General features: G+C 41.0%; 1 protein-coding gene across 1 annotated transcript in view; it reads right to left on the reverse strand.

Moving 5' to 3' along the window:
• tenm1 (teneurin transmembrane protein 1) overlaps positions 1–18405 on the reverse strand; it is a 190295-nt gene that overhangs the window by 103346 nt on the left and 68544 nt on the right. The window contains exon 5 of the mRNA XM_084941232.1: positions 17206–17444. Within this exon, the coding sequence (XP_084797358.1) occupies positions 17206–17444 (239 nt within the window). The remainder of the gene's footprint in view (positions 1–17205; positions 17445–18405) is intronic.

An 18405-nucleotide genomic window follows, 5' to 3' on the forward strand; every position in this document is an offset into this window, starting at 1 on the left:
ACGCCTCCACAGTCGCCCACACTCCACCCCCTCCTGATGAAGAATACCTAATTAAAACTCCAAATAGTTCAAAGCCATTTGCTGCTACTTTCCTTTGCAGAAGCACAGAGGAGAGGGGTGCGAGGCGGGGAAATAAAACTGTTTTCTCTGAAAAATACCAGCAAATCTATGATGAGCTCTGAGAGTTGAAGCCAACAGGGTCCCATGCCTCACTCTGGCATCTACGGGGATCAGCAAATCATACATTTCTACTTTTGACTAGCACTAGCCACTATTGGTTTAGCTATCTACTCATGCACAATATGAGCTCTTCAAAGCAGAACACTGACGATTACCAGGGCCATGAGGGAGACGTCATGCATCATTTAGCTCAAACTAATTGAACTGTCAGTCTGTGACGAGACCAGACATGGACACGCACAAGCTCCTCACGTCAGCGTGAGTACGAGTCAGTCATTTTTAAACATCTCTTGTTTTCTTTTTCTTTCTTAAAAAAAGGCGAGGTGGGGGATTTTTCGCATAAACACCTTGCTGTGAAAGTACCTGTGATGATTCATTTTGATGCTGGAAAAAAAAGGATGTCAAACAGTAACCCAAATGATCTTCCTTGTACATTTAATTTCATGGATTTAGCTTCCAGCAAAATCCTTTCGTTTGTCTGGTACTGCCTGTACTGCATCCTTAGCAGACAGGTGGGAGGAGAATGCAAGCAGGTAGAAAGAAACTCATGAAAAAAGCACACACACAGTGACAGTGGTCAAAATCACACTTATTTGACACTGACAGAATTAGCAAGAACGCTGCTGAAATTTCCTTTCGACCACGGCAATTATTTTTCCCTTAAGATACACCATAAAATATCATACCACACCTAAAAATGCAGGTTTGTATTCCTCGTCAGTTTGTACTGCATTATATTTGGCAGTGGAGTGGAACAACCTATCATAGTTTCATAAATTAGTCTGTAAGAGTGCTCAGTGAGGGATGACAAGTTATTCCCAAACTGATACATTTGGCATTTCCACCATTAAGTCTCTTGGACTCCATTCTCTCCTCGCTTCCTCTCATCTGAATTGCTTTTCTTGCTCTCCATGTTTGTCTGGTGTCCCCACACCTCTGCTGGCCAAGTATTACCCACTCCAGTTATGACTCTGCAGCAACAGTCCTCACCGGCTCTCCTACCTTCTCCTCGTCACCACTCCATCTCTCCTCAAAACATCCTCAGACCCCACTTCTCCTGCTCCTCCTCATCAGCCCTCCCCCCATTCTCTGTCTCTCTCACTCTCTTACTTTATGGCTGTTGACCTTTTGCTTGAACACTTAGCATCTAGAGTTGCACAGCATGCATGCACACGCAAACACACACCGGAGCAAGAAGGGAACAAGGACCTCTGAGTGTGATGAGGAGATGATGGAAGAGTGAGCGTTTGAGCATATGCTCTTGTACTTTTGAGGATCTAATGTCCAAACAGTAATATTAATACCAGTGAGGACATATTTGTTGGTTTGTCACTTAAGCAAATGAATTCCGGGCATTTAAAACTGAGCACTCATAGAGCCCATAATGTGGACAGGAATGGGAGTTTAATATATGTCTATCTTTTAGGCATGTAGAGGTTACAAGGTTTCAATTGCTGCAGGTTATTCAGTGCCAAAGAGACATGAAAAAAGATGAGCAACTGCTGAGCATGAAGGTTTATTCTTGACCTTAACCTTTATCCTGACAGACCCCTGAGTCACAGACAAATTAATATCGTTTTTGGACACACAAACGAGACTGGCACAGTCGTCATAGAGATGTCCTGTCGTCCTGAGTTACGCTATCCTACACTCTAGAAAATCACAGAGACCTTGGAGAATCTGGATTATATCGTCAAATGAACTGTGGTGTTAGTTCTTATCTGTGATGATAAAAGGACATGCAGTCTCCTGAGGAAATATAAGAAAAGAAGTCAACTACAACCCCCTCAAACAATGTTGGATAAACTAGTAATGGAGTGTTTAATATAGGCCCTTTGTGACACCTTGATATTTTGACTGTTCGCATTTCTTCATTAGATCAAAAGGAGAAATAACTTAATAGAAAATAATTTTTCCCACAAAACCATGTAGAACGTTTAAACTTGATGTTTTAGAAAATAAGCTTGCTTTCTTGGCAGGGCAATATGTACAGTAAATATGCAGGTACAGCTAGCTGCTAATTAGCTTAGCTTAGCTTAGCCCCATACATTTCTTATTTGTTTTAAACAAGGCCTCAGTCCAGTCCATTAATTCACTGCCTGTTTAACTCATTTCCCTTTGAGCAGATTCTCCCTTTGACTGAGTTTCTTCCGATTTCCTGCCTCTTAGAAACAAAAGGGTGGGAAGTGCTGCCGAGCTAATATGCAGCAGAGCAGTGTCTGTAGCATATTTAGGAAATGCACTGGAGTTTAAACTATGTAGAGCCAAGAGTAGAAAAAAAACTGAACAGAGAGCCAAAGCCTGTGCTTTCAAATCACGAGGAATACATGTACAGATATACTGACCTCATAATTTCAGACTCTGGCCATGTGTAACATACTCATCCACTGTTGTAAAAGTATTTATATAATAGAACCCCCCCCCCCCCCGCAAGAATCTGAACTTGTTAGTCCACATAACTGCCCGGAGACATTTCAAAGATGGCTACTGAGTGGCAAGAATTTCATCTAGAGAGACACCGGCACCTCTTTCCATTTAAAATACAGAGACGCTCTCACAGACTCACACTTCCACACAGTGTGCAGCCAGTTATGCAAGCAGCATGTGCTCAGCCTGACCCTTCACTCTCGCTCTCTTTTCCTCCTGCCTGTCTATCCATCCCTCTCAGCGTTCGTCTTTCTCTCTTGTGCTTTGGCGAAGGCACACGTTAGTGAGAGGACTCTGAGTTAGTCCAGTCATTATAACTGGTGAAGGAGCGGTGGCGTTGGCAGCAGCACAGTGGCAGCGATGAGCAGCAGTGCAGTGAGCTAACAGGCTGAGGCGCGCGCACACATGAATCATTGATCAGTGTGACAGTGAGATGACTGCCAGAGGTAATAGGACGGTACCGCTGTGAGGGGGGTTCTGTGCTGTACCCTCGCTGTCGGCTACCCCGCCGAGATGTGTGCGGAGGATGAGGAAAGCTGAAGAGAAGAGCGTGGGGTGGAGGGAGCGAGAAACAGACAGTTCACTATTAAAAGAAGGAGGTACTTGATGTGGCTTTTTTTCAGGTTTTCTTAAACTACCATGGAGAGAAATGAGAGAACAGAGAAGAATTCAAGCTGGTGGAAATTTAGTATCAAAGTGAGGCTTGCTGAGATAGTAGCAGCATCATAAGCTTTCTCACATTAGCGGCTAAAACGCAAAGATGTACAGATTACATAGGAGACAAACCATTTCAGGTGGTCGACATGGCGACAATGCTAGCATGCAGCATTCGCTCTTGTTGTCAGGCATGTATGTGTCTCCAGATTAGATAAAAAATGATTGTGTGCTCCGATAACGATTAGATTTCACACTTGTGGTGGGAGAAAGTGGGAGATGTACGTGTGAGCATGCATGTGTTCATTCCTCTTTAACCACTGAAGTAAACCAGATGTCATTATCAAGTATTTGTATCAGTCCTGGGCAGAGCTGTGGGGCACAATGGGGGTGATTGACTGTGAATATACTGCCTTATCGATAAGCATTACAGCCAAGGTAGCACTGCAGTCAGTTAAAAATGATTTATCAATACCCTCACACAAGTGGAAACACATCCGGGCCTGATTGCCAAGTACTTTTTCGCTCGTAGACATGGCTAACCGCCGACTATATTCTGTCTGACAACCAAAGACTACAGCCGGCTTTGCCCAGCAGCAAACACTTTCAAGCACATCAGTCATTCGATTTAGTGTGTAGTTTAGCATGTACAGTAAAGGCAATTGCTCATCCAAGTTCTGCATGGCTGTGTCAGCCTCTAGCTAAGCCAAAACTTCTGAGGGATGGGAGAAAGAAAGGCGGGGGGGGGAGTAAAAAAGAGGAGAGACAAATGGGGAAAAAACAAGTGTGAAGGAGAGTGAAGGAGAGGGACTTCAGAGCCAATAAAACAAATCTGTGTCTAAGTCAACGTTAGAGTAGAGACGGAGAGCCCGCGGGTCCGCGTGCCCTGCCGCATTTTCGCCTGTCGACCCTCGCTTCACTCTGACAGACGAGAGGTGCTAAAGTGTTTTTCTTACTCCCCTCCACAAACTCCTTGAAAGCTACTAATGCCACTGTCAAGACTGTTTAACTGTGTGCTTTTTGCATGCATGACAGACTGTCTTTCGTGTGTGTGTGAGAGAGCATGAGCAGAGGCTCATTGCCGCAATTTCTTAACCGGTATAAACCTCAGGACTCATCATTGGTTTGACCTTGCTAATCTGAAATGGGACGTCTCGCTCGGATAAAGGGATGAAATGACGGAAAGAAGGATAAAGGAAGAGCGGAGGTGGTGACACACTTCACGCGTCTTCAATGATGAGATTTGCTGTACACGCCGGTGTTTATTTACCAGTAAAACTCGCTGTCACACTTATCTAGTTAGTCACGGTTGCGACAGTACACCAAGTCCAACAGATCACAGCTTTCTTCTTCACGCATTTCTCTGTTGTTCTTTCATTTCCCATCACGCCTCCTCTCTCTTTCTGTCAGAGTCCCCCCATCTCTCTCCATCTGTCTCCCACTAGCTGTCTCACTGATCTGGTCTCTTACTGAAAGCTGAGTAATGTTACGGCGGGCAGGATATTACTCAATGAGCAGGGGATTGCCGCCATGTTACATTTCCCTCTGGCAGCCACCATCTACAACCGCTGCGAGCTGAAATGCTGCAGACAAACAGCGACGCAGCACCGCCGGTCACATACGAGCTCCATCTCTGCTGGTTTGGAGCGTGGGTGCATGCCTACATTTGTGTGTGTGATAGAGAGGATCGGGAAGATAAGGAAATGCGTGTGTGTGAGTTGCTGCGTGGTGCCTACCGTGCACGTGTGTGAACTCGCCCAGTGTACCGTTGGAGCTATTGAGGCTATTTTATTGCAGCTTCTCTGACCTTCTGGAGACATTTTACCAAAGGGCTCTCTCACCATTCAGAGCTTTCTGACCACAGTCTGTCTACCCATTTAAAGCAATTTTACCAAAGGCTCCTGTAGCTGTTAGGGCAGTTTTAGCAAAGGCCAGCGGGTTTCTTAGAGCTGCATCAGACGACCGAAATAGAGGACTGAAAACAAAGAGAAACTGGAACAATCAATACAAACCCCAATGAGGCATGAAGCAGCTGGCTGAAAGAAGCTGGAGGTGAGGCGCGTGCTCACATGCACGGAAACACACAGAATCCAATCACACATGCACCGTCTTGCACATACAAACACACACACACACGTTTGGACTCGTCAAGGACGAGTATTTAAGGATCATTATTTAGGCAATAATACAGTTTAAACCAATATTCAGCCTGAATTGGTCTCCATTCACACAAAAGAACACCGAGCACGATAGACTGTAGTAAGCAAGCAGACTTTGGTTCCATTAATTGCAAAGCAAAGAGAGAAATGAGAAGGATCTACAAATGTGCTGCCAGTTACACACCATTATGCATCGTTCTGTATGCCTAGAAATAAATAAATAACTGAAATGCATGGCTAAAATACAGTAAATTGTATGAATACATGTATTTGTGCTAAAAAATAATGTTTTTACTCTGAATAATAATAATAATCTGAATAAATACATATTTTTTAATTAACTAATGAGTCATTAGCTCACAGCATATACAGTAAAGTGACTGTCCTGTAAATATGAGATAAATATGCTTGAAAACATCTGTCGGGACAAAAAGGATAAAGCCAACATCAGCACAGAGCACCTCTGCGTTAGCTGCTGTACTGTGATTGAGTCGCTCTGTGTGTGACAGCGTTTTTTGTGTCCAACTTAACCTCTCTCAGCCAGAACACTCCGAATAGAAAGGATTCTACTTTCCCGGCACTACTGGAAACAAGCTGTAGCAGCCAATCTTACCCACTCAGCATTGCTGAGTAGATAATTGGTTGCCAGTTGCCCTCCACGACAGAGCCACACAATGAAGAGGATCGCCGCTGATCCCAGACAAACAGGCAACCACCTGTTCAGAAGCTTTCCTTCGGGGGAAGGTAACATTTCATTAGAGCTACGCCAACCCAGCACCTCAACGGCTTCTTCCCGACAGCCGTCACCAGACTGAGCTGACCCTCTAATGTTACCTCTATACACAATCTCTGGCCTACTGCCCACCACCTGCTATCAGGACAGACTGCGAACCTCTTCATGCAAACTGCTCACTCTATTGAGGTCATTACTGCTACACACTAGTTTCTGTAAGCTAACGAATGCATTGCAATGCAGTATTTTTAAAAAGACCTCATTAGTACTGCCTCCACAGTCTTGCGGTGATTTTTTTCCCCAGCTTTTGTCCGTCTGCCGATTATTTCAGTAGCTCGTGTCACTGAAGGTTCAAAATCCATGAACCATTTTTGCACTGACTGCTTAGCACAGCATGCTGCGCAGTGGCTGGAAGACTGTGCTGTCTGATTGCATATAGGGTTCAGTTCAGATGGAATAAAAGTAGAAGATCCTCAGCTGAGTGAATCAGCACAGTTGAGCTCTTCCCATTTAGACTTGGACCATCCTTTTATTTTTGTCTTGTAGATGGATTTATTCAAAGTCTTTGCTTCTTTGTCCTTTCTATATGTACGCTGAAAATCAGGCCATGGACTTTTCACTCTCATTCACAGTAATTACTGTTCTAATTGAACTGGAAACATATTTACATTGAGAATTTTGTTTTAGTAAAACATGTAGCAATATAGTGGTTTTTTTTCCATAGATTGTGACACATTTAAAAGTTCAATATTTTAGTATTAACTAGTAAAATTAAACATTTCTTAATAAGTTCACTTCTATTACCGTTCATACCAGTTAACTGTGCAACATGCAGGCCCTGTGTTTGGCTGTTGGTAGGAAGAAGAAGGCTGTGTTGTCACAACAGGAGAAAATATCTTAGGTAAAGCAAGGAATGCTAAATATTTTCTTCACTAGCAATACCAGTTTTCATGTTTTCTCAGCTCCATACCAAAGTGAGGTCCTTTGTTCACATTTCTGTGTTTGCTATGTTCACTATTAAACTGTGACAAGTTAAACGAGAGCCCAGAGCACTAGTGTTGAAAAAGAACAAAGCTACCAAGCACTGTGTCCAAGCTGGGAAAGCCTTTCTCTTTTCAGTCTCTGAGAAACCGTGTCTGTGATAGGAACTACCATGTCTAAACACTTCCAAATAATATTCAACTTTCAGGAATCACAAGTGGTGTGCTGGTCAGCACCGTTACTTCACAGCAAGAAGGTTTAGGTTGAATGTATTTATGTGAGTATTTCCTGGTAAACCATCTTCCTCCCACATTCCAAAGAGATGCTTGGGGTTGGTGATCAGAAACTGGCCATAGGTGTGACTTTGAGTGGGAGTGGTGGTTTGTCTCTATGTGTTAGTCCTGATCGATGGCCTGTCCAGGCAGTACCCTGCCTCGTGTCCTGTGACAGCTGGGATAGCCCCCCCGTGTGACCCCTTATGACTCAATAAGTAGAAGAAAATGGATGGACAGGTAGGAGGAGCCTAAAGGTAACATGCACATCCATTCAGTCTAACGTTTACATATTGACTACATTTTATATAGTTTCTGTATATTCAGCCTAGATCTACCTCCAACTCTATACTTCTGAATAACTGTGTAATCAGTAACGATAAAAGCACACACAATGTTATTCATGCACTCTGAATGGGGCTGCATTCATTTTCGCTGTACCTTTTGTGCAATGAAAATAAAGATTCTGACTCTATTTCTGTTACGTGCTTTTACTGTAGCTTTGTTACTTTTCTACATTTTAAAAACACCACAGGAACTTTTTGACCAGATATAAGGTAAGTTATTAAAGCACTGCAAGTGCTCTAGCTCCTATAACAGCCACTTTTAGTCTGTCACCAATGTCTGGAACATTACAAAAATCATTTATGCAGGTTTGAAGTCACTCAAAATGGTTTTTTTTGAAAAATCTAACTTTTATGCAAGGTGACAAAGAATTATACTGAACACGATGACAAGGTTGGAATAAAATAAAATAACATAAAAATTTTGTCCTTAAAAATGTGTTTTTGTTATAAAACGAAGTCACGTGTCAGCAGATAGAACTTTGGTATTCACCTAATGTTTCCTGAAGTGTTTCCCACGAACTGGTTTGACAGGCAGTTGGACACTTCTCACATATCACACGGTCATGCTGTCTCCCCAAACAGCTCAACAGGGTTGAGAGTTAGAGAGATTGTGCTGGCCACTCCATCACAGGCAGAGACCACCTGACTTTGTTTCTGATCAGCTCTTAGAAAGTACGGAGCCACCACTGTTTTAAAGTACAGGCTTACTGGGGCTCAAGCTGTGGGGTCTGACGTTGTAAAGGGTCCAAGTGGCTTTAGGTGGGGAGAATAAAATTCACCAAGAGGAGAAAAAAAAATCAACCCTGACTTTTTGCACAATGGCCAATTCTCATGCTTCTGGCAGGCGTCAAACTCTTTCAATGTCTGTGTCGCGCTTTCATACTGCCCAAACTAATCTCATGCTAAATAAGAAAGCCTTTACGACAAAAAAAAAAAAAAAAAACCTGTTGTAAAATTTAACATTATTTTTTTTTCTTCCAGGTCTGAACAGCAGGCTTTTTCCACATTTCTTGCCTCATTCACTTTGCTCCGCAATTTCACATCTATTACAAACTGAAATGTCCGTAAAAAAGTCATACCAGTGAGTGGTGAGAGACTCGCTCGCATGTCTAGAAAGTATAATAAAAGTGCTTCGATAAAACATTATCAAGAGCTGAAGTTGTGTTTGTTGCTTAGAGCTGTGCCCGTCTGCGGAGTTTATTTAATAGCTGCGGCGTCAGACGGCAGCAGGATCCATCCACGACCGTCTTCAAAGCGAGAGAGTCATGCGCATTTACATAGTCGGTACAACAGAGGTAACATCATCATTATTCACAACTATTAATTATTCCCTACACAGAGACGGGATCAATCAGGTTCTAAAAGCAAATGAGATTGTGTTCGTTTCTACTCTGCATCATGTTCATTACTGTGTACGCATTAAGCGTGGTTGATGTTTTTGCAGTTGGGATGCGGTTGAGAGGTCATTGACCTGTTTACGAGGGAACTGGCTGTGACTGATAGACGTCCACAGGGCATGGCACGGGGTTGGAAAATAGAGTGGTAGCCTTCTTGGTTCAACTTCTCAGTTATCTTCCGCTTAGCACCACCCAAACAACCCTAATGAGCACTCCTCCAACATCTTACTTGATCCTACAAATGTTCTTATTTTTAATCTGAACACCTCCCTCATATGTTCTTATATCCAACACTGGTTCTCTTTCACCCATCCTAATAGTTTCCATTCAGTGGTCAGTCCCATGTACAACATCTCTGCCTCAAAGGTAAGCATGCTGGAGTTGCCTCCTAACTGGTCATTTAGAGACTGGTGCCATTTAATGCAGCTGCCAGCTCCTATGTGCGGTTACCCCTTCTGAAACTACAGACCCTTATGTACTTGTCCTCTTGCTCACATTTCTTTTATTCATTTTAAGACCAGCTGGTGCTGTTCTGTGAAGGTAGCAGCCTACAACCTAATGTTTTTTATGGCATTTTCCCCACGAGGTATAGCCCTCGTTTTTTTACAGAACGATTATTCTGACAAGTTTCGAAACAAAGTTGTTGTTTTTCTGTTGTTTTCTTTTTTTTGGCCATTTTCAGGCTATAATCAAACCCACAGAGGCTGTTGCTACACACACTCAAATAACCAAATTTATTGCTTCCTTAATCAGTGCAACAGTTTTTTGCATAATTGGGATTTTTTTGGTTTTCTAATTATAAAAACATTACTTCACGTAACACAATGTGCTACTGGAACACAGAACTGATGAATGTTCATTAAAAATTATGAATGATTTATAATTAATAGTCACTTCTTTTAAATGTCTGTTACAACATTTGTATTAAATGAGTCATTTTGATACAAACAAATCTGTGTTTGTCAAACGTTTCACTTTTCTGGGGTTAAACATTGATATGGATTTATGTGTTTTAAAAAAATATATAACAAGCCCCACTGGTAGGTTTGTGGGATTTGTATAAGATAGCCTGGAAACTGTAATGGAGATTTGTTTGTTTTGTACGAAGGTTTTTCTTAGTCTTCCTAGATAAGCTAGATATTAGATTATTGGTTAATGATCTCAGACATGATTTGTAATTCATTCATAGCCGGTAGATGCTCTTTGTTTGGCTCACATTAGCTCAGCAATCGTGACAGCAGTCGGTAACTACAGTGTCTATACCCTAACGTCTTCTGTCACACTGTGAAAGCAGATGAAGCAGCTTAAAAAGTAAAAATTATTTCGCCTTGATTGTAACATCAGCTGCTACATTTTTAGGCATCATATAAAAACAGCAGCAGACGACACATTAAACTTTTTTGACTAATTCTAGCTTCGATTTCATTTCAGTTTATGAACTGTGATCTGCATATATCTACAATTAGGAGATAATTGCTATAAACAAAGAATTAGAATAATACTAATGCAGATTTGTGTCTTTTATCTGTTTTTAAAAGGTTTTTGACAGGAAACAGCCAAGAAAATGATAATATTGATAAATGGAGGCTTACTGAATAATATTCAAAGCTCTTTTTTGGATGTCAGCTGCATTTTGCTACAGTCTCTGTCAAGATGATCTCACACTGCTTTAATACTGTTGAGGTCTGAGATCTGGGGAGGCCAATCCATCACTGATAGCATTCCCATTACCAGATGGTATTGTGTGATGGATCATCTGACTGTAGTTTCTGTGTTCATAACTCAAACCTCAACACAACTGACTGAAATTCAGCCCCAAATAATGACACAGCCTCCACTGTGTTTTACAGATGGCTGTAGACACTCGCTGCTGTACCTCTCTCCTGACCTTTTCCATACAAATTGACAACTAAATAAAGTAAAATCTGGATTCATGACTCCATCAGACACTGATTTTCAGTCCAGTTCTTGTGTAATTTGGCTACAACAGCCTTTTCTCCCTGTTTCCCTTCCTCAAGAACAGCTTCTTCACAACAACCCTGCCACTGAGACCATTACTGATGAGGCTTCACTGAACAGTAGATGGATCAGCTGAAGGGCCAGATGCATCTTTCAGCTCCTCTGTCAGGTCTTTGCTGGGTTCCCCCCCCCGTTTCTTAAGGACATGACTTTCACATACTGTTCCTTTGCTCAAGATAGCCCTTGAGGTCTGCCACGTCGTCTTTTGTCCTCCACTTGTCCGGTTTCCTCAGTTTTTTAAGGACGCACTGCACACCATGCCAAAGTTTTCATCTAATAGCTCTCTGGGAATCAACTTGTTGGTGCAAAAAAATTGTTTTATGCCTGCACCACTGTGTTATCCTGGGGAAAAAAAGGGGGATTTTATGTCAGTCTGCTCCTAACAAAGTCTGTCTGTCTGTTAAATGTAGACACAGCAGTGGTTCATCCCTTGATTTAGTTTTTTATGCTTTAATGATTCGTGGGTCAGTGTTCGCAAAGCATACAACAACATTGCTCTGAAAATGGGCAGGTAAAGAAATGAGGAGTGGCTTGAGACTTTTGCACAGAACTGTACATCAAGTCAATTTCCTCCACTGTTTTTGTTGCATAATGTTCTCCTCAAATCACATTTGCAGTTGCCCAACTTGGAAGCCAGGGAGGTCAACAACATAGACTAGAACAAGCACTTCATTTATGATAAGCTGTAATCAGCTCGGAGCTTTGAGACAGACAGGCCTGCTAGGACGTTTAGAGGAGAAATCCACATTGAGAGTGAAGAACCTAAAAGCCCTGCCTCAGTTTGAAGCTGTCAAACATACCATGTGTTATATTATACATAAAATGAAGATACTTTTTAAAAAAATTATAAATGTATCTGTTGATTTTCTGATAGCAATTGATTTATCAGAGTGTCTAGAGTGTGAAATTGCTTGTTTTGTGCAACAGAAAAATGATTTAAACCACCAATTTATCACATTTAGGAATACGAAACCAAAACATGAATTTCATTAATCTTTACAAATAAAAAAAAAAAACGTTATCAGTTCATTTTGTTGTCAACTTTAACTGAAGTGAAAAACAATTTCAGCACCGTGTACATAAACATTGGAGCTGACAACGGAGAACTGATTAATCATGAGAATTTTTCAAGCACAGCTGCCAAACATTTGCTTGTTCCAGCCTCCGAGACTGGTGTGCTACTTTGCCTTTTATTCCTGTGAGCAGAATATATTTGGAGATTTGGAAGAAGCCATTCACTGGAAGGCATCACCCTAGGCTCTGGAAAATCAAATTAAGACAATAATCTGTGGCTTTATCTTAATGGAAATAATCATTAGCTCTAATAAACACATGTTTTTTCTTTTAAGCACAGTTGGAAACTGCACTGTGTTTGACCTCTCTGATTAATATGTAACGTTTAAGGGCAGATGCTCGGATTTGCCATCAAACTGTGAAAGTAGATTTGCGCAAAGGAAAAAAAGACATGAATGTAATAAACTTAAAGCCACTAACAAGTCCCCCCCAAAGCGACACATACTGCACAGCAGAACCACAAAGATGATCATAGCTGAAAGTGCACGCTGTGTCTTTGTGCGTGCATGCGTGTGTGTCTGTGGGACCAAATGTGATTTGAAGGTGATTATTTGATTGCAGGGTGCAGCTGACTTGCTCATTTCACCTGAATCAGAAGCTTCTCCCTGTTGCCATAGAGATGATTATCATTCACAAGTGAAACATCCCACCCTCTCTCATATTTGATTGAGCAACTGAGGATTGTAACCATTTAAAACAGCAAGACATTCATTAATGCAGAAAATACTCTAATTAGCTTTTTCTGACAGCATGATAAAGCAATGGTAGGTAGTTTTTTTTCTTTCTTCTTCTTCTTTTTTAATGCAGGCTTAAATGAGGCTCAAAATAGAAAAATGAGTTACGGGTAGTGTTGTCAGTAGCAATATTCTTCAAGATTACAGATGCAATCTTAATCTGTCCTCTATCTCTCCTTAAATGCCCCTTTCACTATCATAATGCCTGCCTCTCATATCTGATGGCCGTGTTGTGCTTAATAACAAGCTATGACTTGGGGAGGGAGGGGCACGTTGGGGGATAAACAAATTAACAAAGCTATTCGCAGCCCCTGCAACACCAGGGGGTATGGGAGGAGAGGAGAGAGGGCAGTAAAGGAAGAGAGGATGGCTGCCTTAGCTAATCACAACAGGGGGCACACACCGCAATCACTTAGGCACAGCATTATCTCCGCAATCATGCATCGTCCTATTGTTGTGCTAATTGGAATTCTTAATTTGAAATACAATATTATTGCTTCATTATTTGGTGGGTTACTTTGCTTCAAATTAATAAACAAAGTCACATAACTTACACACAGAGCTTTAGAGACAATAAAGACGATGGTTTTCGAAGGGTGTTAGGAACGGCTTCCCAGCTGTTAAGAAACCGCTGGCAGGACGGCGCTGACCTTTAAACCACTCGTCCACTCCGCGTCCTCACAGAGCACGCGGGATCAGTTACAAGCTTAGTTACAAGCTTAGTTACAAGCTTAGTTACACGCCGAAGCACTGTGGAAAGCAGTGTAAGGTTTGGCCGAGAGTCATGAAAAAAAGACGAAGATTGAGCCAAAACTGACAGCTGCGTTAAAACGATTTCCACCGAGGGGAGGAACCATCTCCAACGCTCTGAAATGTTAGGCTCCAGCTTGGCACGCCTGTAAAGGAATATGTCATGTTCATATCCTGCAAATAATCAGCAGTGTCTGTGGAATAAAACCGCAGAAGATATACACACAACATTTTACCTATTGCAGGATAAGGAAAAGAAAAAGTATGTGGGGCATCCATGAATCTACCTGCTTATTAATCCACAAAAGGTTTGAAGAGCCAAAACAAGTAAATGAATGAATTGGAAAAATAAAGCAAAATAAGTAAATGTTAGTTTTTCAAGTCAACCTACATAAAACCGGAAGAAAAGCAAAGACTGTCAGTATCTTTGACATCTCGCTTGACTTCAATTCACATAAATGACTCATCAGTTATCCACATTGTTTGTGTTGGCTGTCAGAGATAGTTTCTGCATTTAGTGGGTGAAAAAGGTAAAAATAATTTGGCTGAGAAACATGTTCAACATGTAAAACTAATAAATAGATATAACATAAGTCTGACAACTGGATACTGGATACGGCAGGCACTGATCATATTGTGAAAAGCTAAACTAAAGACAAACATGACTGCATTTTCAAAGCAGAGTGAACTCATTTCATTCTGGATTATATTATGATAATGAGAAGAAGCAATTTGAAATCAATAAACGGGCAAAAGTCAGCACGGCGAGTATTTCGATGAAGATGAGAAAGTGCACTGGGACATTTTTTTTCTTCCCCTCTTCCTGTCAGTGGCTGTTAATTAATTCATTAAAATTACTGAATCATTATGTAATGAGAGAACCTAATCATCCTGTGGCCTGTGTCTCAACCTCTCCCCCTAGACAAAGACATTAAGTCCATGACCACTTTAATCTTGCAATTTGAATGCCTTTGATTTACAGGCTAACATATCATCTGTGCTTACATCCCATACGTCTTGGTGCGGTTGCCATGGTGACGTCAACACGGAGATCAATCACTGCCAAACAGGAGCGGAGCATGACACCAATTAAAAGGTGATGTCGTCTCCGAGTCATCACTCACACTCCTCACTAATGCACTAATTACCGGGGCTGGGACATTAATGGAATAGCATGGTTCAGCCTGGGGATTAATCTGCATGGATTCGCTTGTGTATGTGTGATGTCTGTCTGTGATGTGTGTGTGTGTGTGTGTGTGTGTGTGTGTGTGTGTGTGTGTGTGTGTGTGTGTGTGTGTGATTAATGCAAACCCCCCGCCCTGCTCCAGCGTGACCTTGAGCACCACCACAGGAGGGAAATGAACTAGCTGGGTGGAGGGTTGGGATATCTGCACTTGGGGCAGCGGAGGGGAGCCGATGTGCTGCGGTCGAGGGCCCGGCCAAGGTTGAGGCTAAGCAGGAGATGAAGCAATTGGAGGGGATCGATGATTAAATTTGGTGTTTGACTTTGACAAACTCTGCTAATGATCTTCCAGACCACAGACCTACTCAACAACTTTCCAGTTTTTAAGACTCTAATTACTGCAAAGATAGCTTCAGTCATAAAAACTGAACTTGATCTGCTTTCATGAGAACATTTAGATCCTCTGCACAAGGAAAATTAACAAAACTGCAGTTTAACAGCACTCCGTTACAATTAAAGGTATGACCAATAAACGCCCTGCGGTGACAATACAATTCAATTATTAACTTCACTATTTTTACACCTTCCCGTCTAAGTTGATTATTGATTTATTAAATTCTCCAACTTTTATTCCTCTCCAGAACTGAGTCTGATCCCGTATTTCCATTTAGCGTCACACAGATGCAATTACTGTTGAACTTTTATTTGGCAAACATTAATTTTCACAAGGTAGTGCAGAGTAGAGTCGCATTATTTCCTCCGTAACTAACAGAAGACTTGATGAAATGCAATCAGCCATGTTTTGGGTGCTAAACAATAATACAATTTATGTAATTTAACTAATTTAAGATGAGACTAAAATATAAAATTTAATTCAAGAAGACAAAATGTAAGAACTTTTATATTAATAGTTATTTCAAATAGGTTGTTGCTTATTGCTACTTATAGCTTAACTCTTGCTGTTGTCTAGTTTAATCTATAATAGTACACCGTATTTAATATTTCATGTGTAAGTAAGTAAATGTTATTTTTGTAGCACATTTAAAACCAAAAAGTTGCACTTTTACACTAAAACTAAAACCAAATAAACAGATTCCCAAAAAATGCATGCTAGACACACTCACAATGTTTACATGAAACAGTCCAACAGCAACCAATCAACAATTTCTATAAGCTTGACAGAAAAGCTTATCTAAGTCTTTAGCTTAGACTTAAAAACAGTCACAGTTCATGTTCATGTCTGAGGTCATTGGGGAGTTTTGATGCAACAGCATCAAAGACACAAGCTCCTTTTGAAATAAGCTTCAACCGCAGGATGATCAGGAGTGATTGAGGAGCAGACCTTAATGGTCTTGAGGGGACATATAGGTACAGTTTATATGTTAAATCTGTGAACTAGTACTTTGTGCAGCGTACTAAAATGCAGGCAATAGTTCTGCAGCCGGTGTTGAGCTTATTAATTTTAGGTTATCTTGGTTTATTAGTGAAAACGATACAAAACAAAAGGGATGAAAAATAACCAAAACAAAGTGCAGTAATGACATTTACAAAGTTGTGATTAATCCGAAATAAAATGTGGGGGTTAAATAGGAAGTCTTTGCTTTTAGCGAATGAAAAACAAATTAATTAATCATTAAAGGGGAAAAAAAAATCGACAAATATGTAAACAGTAAAAAAAAGAAGAAAAGGTGCAGGCAATTAGGTGCTAAGCTTAGACAAACCTGGATTGATTAATATAATAAAATCACCAAGGGAGAAGTTTAATAAGGTTGTGCAACTTTGTGTAGCTGTGTGTATGTGTGAGTGTGTGAGAGAGACTGTGTGAAAAACATCAAATAAGTCACTGCATGTGTGGATTCCTCAAATATTAGTTTTGTGAGCTTTGGTCCAGAACAGCTAATTTACAATTTAGAATATCCTTTGGAGTGAAGACAATGCAATACTGCTTCAAAGTAAGAGCAAAAATTTCAGCAGGCCTGCTTTGATCCCATATCGATCGCCCTTTCTTTTTTTCTTTCCTTTTATTTAAGTTCCTATATTTATATTACCCTTTGAATACAGAAACATTGTGCATGCGTAAGGTTCCCTGTTAGAAGGCTACAGTTTGCTTCTGTATTTTTATTGCTTCCTTTTATGAATTAATTAGGCACTCTCTTGGCAAGTCCCACAATTTTCCAACTCCTCTAACAATCCCTTTTGAAAATGAAAATTTTCCACTAAACTCAGAACAAATGAAGGCGAAACTCCTCGTGCTTCTCATTCATGAGACGGGCTCGGTGCGTGACGGCAACTCACCGATGACGTAAGTGAGCAGCAGGGCCAGGGTGAGAGTGAGGAGTGACGCGGACAAGGCTGTGCACTTCCAGTTGCAGCAGCGGTGAGGCTTGTTGAAGGTAAACAGTGGTCTGGTCACGCTGCTGCGCGGCAGAGGCCGAGGTGGAGGGGAGTACACGGTCCCAGAGGTCAGGGGGTATCCCTGCCCCGCCCCTGACAGCAGAGCTGACGAACCAGACCCCTGCTTGAACAGGAAGTGTCTGCAGGAGAAACATACATAAAAGGTGTTATTGCAAAATGCCGTTTACCGTTACCTTCCTCGGTTACTGTTGCTATGCTTTCTCGCGGTCTCATGTGCAATTTTCAGTTATAACAGCGGGACATTACTACTCTAAATTCTAATTTTTTTTTGTTCATGGAAAAAATGGCTTTTAGGCCCCAGCCAGAAGCAAACAAATCATGCTTTTTATTTTTCGCCAGGAACTGCTAATTATGGCAGTTGACCTGACAGCTATTACTCATTTTAATCAACTGTAGCCAGCTAATTAAGCTAACATTGGCTCTGGTAGTTGGTTCAAAACCAGAATTTTTACTTGTTAAAAAAAGTTTTTTTGACAAGTTTGGTTTTTGGGTTCTTTTTTATTAGAGGATTTTTTTTTTTGCATTTGATAAAGTGCAACAATTTGATAATTACTGAAAATGACACAAAATGCCAAAACTAGTGAAACCAAATGACCATTTATTTTATCGCAAATAGCTGAGCCAGATTAAGAAGGCTGGATGGATTCATACATACATCATACATCATCATTTCTTTTTATTTACAATGACAACATCCAACAACATCAAACAAACATACATGTTTAGTGCTTGCCTCTGTCAGTGTGCCCCAGGGCAGCTGTGGCTACAATGTAGCTTGCCATCACCAGTGTGTGAATGGGTGAATGACTGAATGTAGTGTAAAGCGCTTTGGGGTCCTTAGGGACTAAGTAAAGCGCTATACAAATACAGGCCATTTACCATTTACCATTTACATGTTGTGTCTAATATGGCCGACATTACCATGTAATACCAATCTGAAAACTGTATTTACACAAACTGTAATTATCTTTTTGTGCTAGCTGCAGGCTCATTTCAGACCATCCATCTCTTTGCATTTCTCCCACCCTCTGATTTCAAATATAATCTATTAATAAAGCAAATTTTCCAGTAAGGCTTTTT

Source organism: Perissodus microlepis, chromosome 2 (assembly GCF_051167445.1).
Source record: "Perissodus microlepis isolate ML-2025 ecotype Zambia chromosome 2, ASM5116744v1, whole genome shotgun sequence".
Lineage (NCBI taxonomy): Eukaryota > Metazoa > Chordata > Actinopteri > Cichliformes > Cichlidae > Perissodus > Perissodus microlepis.